The following is a 4,506-nucleotide window of genomic DNA, read 5'->3' as shown; positions in this document are numbered from 1 at the left end:
ACTGTACTGGGTCTTCAGGTGTCCGTGTGCCAACCAATCAGCTGCCTTGTTACAAACTGACCCTAGGCCTCTTTTCCAAGCTTCGAGTGAACAACAACAAAATCACAATTAAAAAATAAATACACAATAAAACAGACAAACACAAAAGACTAACAAGAACAAAATCTTCAGGTAATTCACAGGTAAGACATACAGGTATTCCCTTAATCTTCTTCAACAAGGTAAAACAGCCGAGTTAAAACGACTTCATCTTACTAAATTGACCTGTCACCTGTCCTGAGTGTTGGAGTGTGTTACGGTGTGTTGGGATGTGTTGAGAGGGTCAGGGAGGGTTGGGGGTGTGTTGGGAGTGTGTTAGGTATGTGTTGGAGTGTGTCAGGGTGTGTTCAGAGGTGTTTTATCTCCCGGGAACTCCAAGGTAATAGTGTGTTTTTTGCCTGGTATGATGGAAGTGTGTATGTGCGTGTTCCTTCATTTCTCTTTTCTTTCTTCTTCTTTCATTATTCTCTCTATCACTGTGTTTGTCTTTCTCGTAAATCATAATGTAAGGATGCACTTAACTGATTGACTTAAGATAAAACACCAAAATAATAAGTAATTATATCACAATAACTTAACCTTAACTAGATACGTTCACTTAGCACCAGTTAGGAGACAAAATTATCACTGAGGGACTGTTATAGGTAGGTTGTGATTATAGAAAGACTAGCTATAGGTACTGAGACTTAATAGGTTGTGGTTATAGGTGTTGGGGATATATTGTTTGTGTTATAGGTAGGTTATAATTATACATACGGTGGTCATATTCTTTATTGGCGTTATAGGCAAGTTATGATACAGACAGCTTATAATTATAGTAGACATAAGTTAGTTTAGGTTAAGTTGGGCGATGTTGGGTTAGATTAGGTTGGGTTAGTTTAGGTTAGGGTAGATCAGGTTAGGTTAGGTTCACTACCTCAACGAAGCTTCATACCGCCGTAGCTCCGTCTGTTCAGCCAGGGCACTGAGTGATAAGTAATCATTGTGTTTCTGGTCATATGTAACATCAGCTATTTTCTGTAGTTTCTCCTCCATGGCCGCCATCACCTGGGCCTGTTGGGCGGTACACTGAGGCTGGCAGTAGTTCCCGGCCACACACACACCTACACCGGGATCCATCACCATGCCGGGCTTGCAGTCGTAGTGGTGATCCTCATAGGGTGAGCCTTCCTCCACGCAGATGTAGAACCTGCGACAGTCGAGAGGGTCAGGGATCTGGATGTTGTTGGGGTAGCAGAAGACGACGCAGGGGTCACGGCAGCAGGACTCGATATTCTCCACACAGAACTGTCCATTGAAGTAAGGTCGGTCTTCAGGGCAGATATATGGCCCTGACTGTCCATCAGCGTGACAGAGGTAGTAGCTATTACAGTCAAAGGGATCAGTTAGTAGATCACCCTCACTGTTACAGGTATAGTGACAGGCGCGGCTGGTGGTGGTACTGACGGGTGTGGTGCAGGAGGGGGTACAGCCATCGTCAGGTACACAGTCACCATACGTGGAGGTGAACCTGTGCTCGGCGGGGCAGGGGATGGAGTGATCAGAGGGGTGTCCTTCCTGGAGACATATATAGTAGCGGTGGCAGTCATTAGGGTCTTCTACCATGTCCTGGGGATCCATGTTACTACAGTCAGGTGTACACGGGTCCTGGCCCAGCGTCCCGCCCGTACACAGCACCTGGAGGAGGAACACCTTCTATAACACGGTGTTGAGAAGACATTTTAGAGGTTGATGTACTTGGCTGAGGAGGTCGTGTGTACAGGTGATGTGTGCGTGTGTGTGCGCTCAGGTGACGTTAATAGTGTTCGTGTAGGTGTACAATCAAAGACAAAAGTCGTGTCGTGGTTTTGTCCGAAGATTTAATATAACTCGTGAAACATTATGAGAGCCCCCCTACCACAAGGCAGAGTGCACCAAAAGTTTTAGCCCTTCGGCATATGTTTTCACCAAATTTCACGACACGACTTTTGTCTTTCATTATACATGTAACGTTGATAGTGTGTGTGTGTACATATTTTATCACCATCACCATCAACAATCTTAATTCATACATTCTCCTCCCTGCTAATTACCACAGTTAAACGCCCAAGACATAAAACGGAAGAGAAGGAAACAATTGAATGAACACACTCAAGGGGGAAGGAAAACTTAACAGGATTATTAAAATTAACAAGTTTTCTCTAACTCTCTCACACCAGTAGATCTTAAGAGACAATAACAAGACCTCGCGAATACTAAAGACCTCAAGACTCGCGAATACTAAAGACCTCAAGACTCGCGGATACCAAACACATCAAAAGTCCGGAAAATTAAGACAAATTATATCTTGTTTGTCGCAGTTTCTGATGTTTGGACAAAGTGAGTTAAAAAAAAAAAAGATGTGCTTGTTCAGGGCTTCGTTTCAGTGGTTCAGAGGGATTCGTTCAAGGTGTTCGAATCAGTGAAGAGAGTAAATGGATGGTGTTTTGGTGGTTAATGAGAGAGGGTTCGACATTGTCTGTCTTAGTTAGTCCTTTTCTACCTGTCTCTGTCTAGTTTCCTATTTATCTGTGTGTTTGTTTCTCTGTCTTTGTCTCTGTCCATCTGTCTCTATGCATGTCTGTTAGTCAATCTTACTTTTTTTATTTCTGTCTGTCTAGCTTTCTTACTTTCTATCTGTCTGTGTCTGTCTACCTGTCTATCATTCTTACTTACTATCTGTTTGTGTCTCTTACCTGTCTATCTTATTTTCTGTCTGTCTGTCTGTCTGTCTATGTGTCTGTCTGTCTGTCTGTCTGTCTGTCTGTCTGTCTGTCTGTCTGTCTGTCCTCCCCCCAGTAAAAGATAAACAACACAAGGACGTCATATTATATTTACTGAATCCTTCCAAGATCCTTCGACGCGGGCCCTCAAGATGTTGGGATTTACATAATGTTTTATACCAGGGTCTCTCTCTCTCTCTCTCTCTCTCTCTCTCTCTCTCTCTCTCTCTCTCTCCTTTTATTCCCTATTTCTTTCTTTCTCTCTTTCTCTCAATTCTATACGTAAACATATATCTACACACACACACACACACACACACACACACACACATCTTGTTTAGTAATTGATTAAAGAAACGCCATCTCAATCAATCAACTAATCAAGGTACCATCATCAGATCTGAGGGTTGGCGACCACAACCCTCCTCCCCAAACGTGTTCCTACAGACTGTCCTATACTAACTCTTCCCAAGTGTTGTACAGTATGTCTCAAGAGGTCATGACTTTTGACTTTCCATTCGTTCATCCTTGTCTCTTCCTCCCCCTTCCCTTCCCCCTTGGCCCTCCTACTCTTAGTTTCACCCATTATAATTATCATTATCACTTAAACCTTACTATATTCATTAATGGTTAGGTTAAGTTAGGTTAGGTTAGGTTAGGTTAGGTTAGGTTAGGTTAAGTTAGGTTAGGTTAGCATTAGGATAGTTAATCTTGAGATAAAAAATAAACTTGTAGGTCTAATCCTCAGGTGATCCCTTTTACCTTTACAAGCAAGTAATTACCAGCAACAGGTGTAGTAGACGGCGGCCCATAGTGAAGGTGACACCACGTGAGGGTAAATTAGGTGGCTGGCTGGCTGGTTGCTGCAGGTGTGTGGCGCAGGTGACAACTGAGAGCTGAATGTACACGATTGAGTGGTTATATCTGTGTGTGTGTGTGTGTAAGAGGGAGGGGCCCAGATAGAGGACTGTTGTTATCTGTGGTTCCTGTGGTGAGTTACGAGGCGGCGTTGGGGTCATGACACTTACAGGCGATAAGTGAAGCCATTGTTGTCGCATTTTAGCGTATTGTTTACTTATCTCTTATCCCTTATGACCGCCTCCCTTAAGACCTCCTCCCTTAAGACCTCCTCCTTTAGGTTTTCCTCCTTTAAGACTTCCTCCTCCAAAACCTGCTGCACCAATTGCTCCTTCTTCTCCTTGCTACCGAGTTCCTTAAGCCAAGAGTGTGGTGAACAAGTGACCTAGATTATTAAGTAAATAAACCTGTATATCTCAGGTGAGTTAATTAATGAAAACCTGTGGTGTGTGGGATTACCTGCGTGGGTTACCTGGAGGGGGGCTAAAGGAGGGAGGTTAAGGGTGTGGAGGAGTTATTTCTCTTGATATTTAACCTTCAGTATGATGAATTAAATCCCTGAGTACGATGTGAATTAACCCCTGAGTACGATACTAACCCTAGAGCATACATCGTCGTACTTGAAGAGTTAAATTGCGCGAACTCTCTGCGAATCTGACCCCCCCCATCACACACCCCTTATACAGTTGCTATTGAAGATGAGAAAGGTTAGTTCATCAAAGGTTCAGGTGTGTCCAATGGTCGGTGTCCAGAGAGAGAGAAGAAGTGATATCGAATCTTTGTTTAATCTTCCATCATCACGGTCCTCCTCCTCCTCCTCCTCCTCTTCTTCCCTTCTCCCTCCTCTTCCTTCTTCCCTTCCCTGACG

At 43.7% G+C, this 4,506-nt stretch overlaps 1 protein-coding gene across 2 annotated transcripts; it reads right to left on the bottom strand.

The window, feature by feature from the left end:
• Positions 1 to 797: 797 nt before the first annotated feature.
• LOC121865135 lies at positions 798 to 3,689 on the bottom strand. 2 transcript variants are annotated; one of them, XM_042364459.1, is made up of 2 exons: positions 3,563 to 3,689; positions 798 to 1,716 (listed from the first exon to the last, which is right to left on the bottom strand). In XM_042364459.1, the coding sequence occupies exons 1-2, from the start codon at positions 3,590 to 3,592 to the stop codon at positions 952 to 954; spliced, it is 795 nt and encodes a 264-aa protein (XP_042220393.1). In that variant the 5' UTR covers positions 3,593 to 3,689; the 3' UTR covers positions 798 to 951. The 2 variants fall into 2 exon arrangements, with proteins under 2 accessions (XP_042220393.1, XP_042220394.1); XM_042364460.1 differs by having other exon boundaries at positions 3,543 to 3,643.
• Between the last annotated feature and the right edge of the window lie 817 nt (positions 3,690 to 4,506).

This window comes from Homarus americanus, unplaced genomic scaffold, assembly GCF_018991925.1.
Source record: "Homarus americanus isolate GMGI-L3 unplaced genomic scaffold, GMGI_Hamer_2.0 scaffold2539, whole genome shotgun sequence".
In the NCBI taxonomy this organism is placed as follows: Eukaryota; Metazoa; Arthropoda; class Malacostraca; order Decapoda; family Nephropidae; genus Homarus; species Homarus americanus.
Note: the sequence above shows the minus strand (reverse complement) of the source record. Positions and strands in the feature narration are given on the sequence as shown.

Bases quoted from the DNA above. Each gene is read 5' to 3' on its own strand.
- LOC121865135 (XM_042364459.1), bottom strand. From the start codon at position 3,592: ATGGGCCGCCGTCTACTACACCTGTTGCTG. The intron at 1,717-3,562 runs GTAATTACTTGC...TTCCTCCTCCAG, and splicing joins GTCTACTACACCTGTTGCTG to GTGCTGTGTACGGGCGGGAC.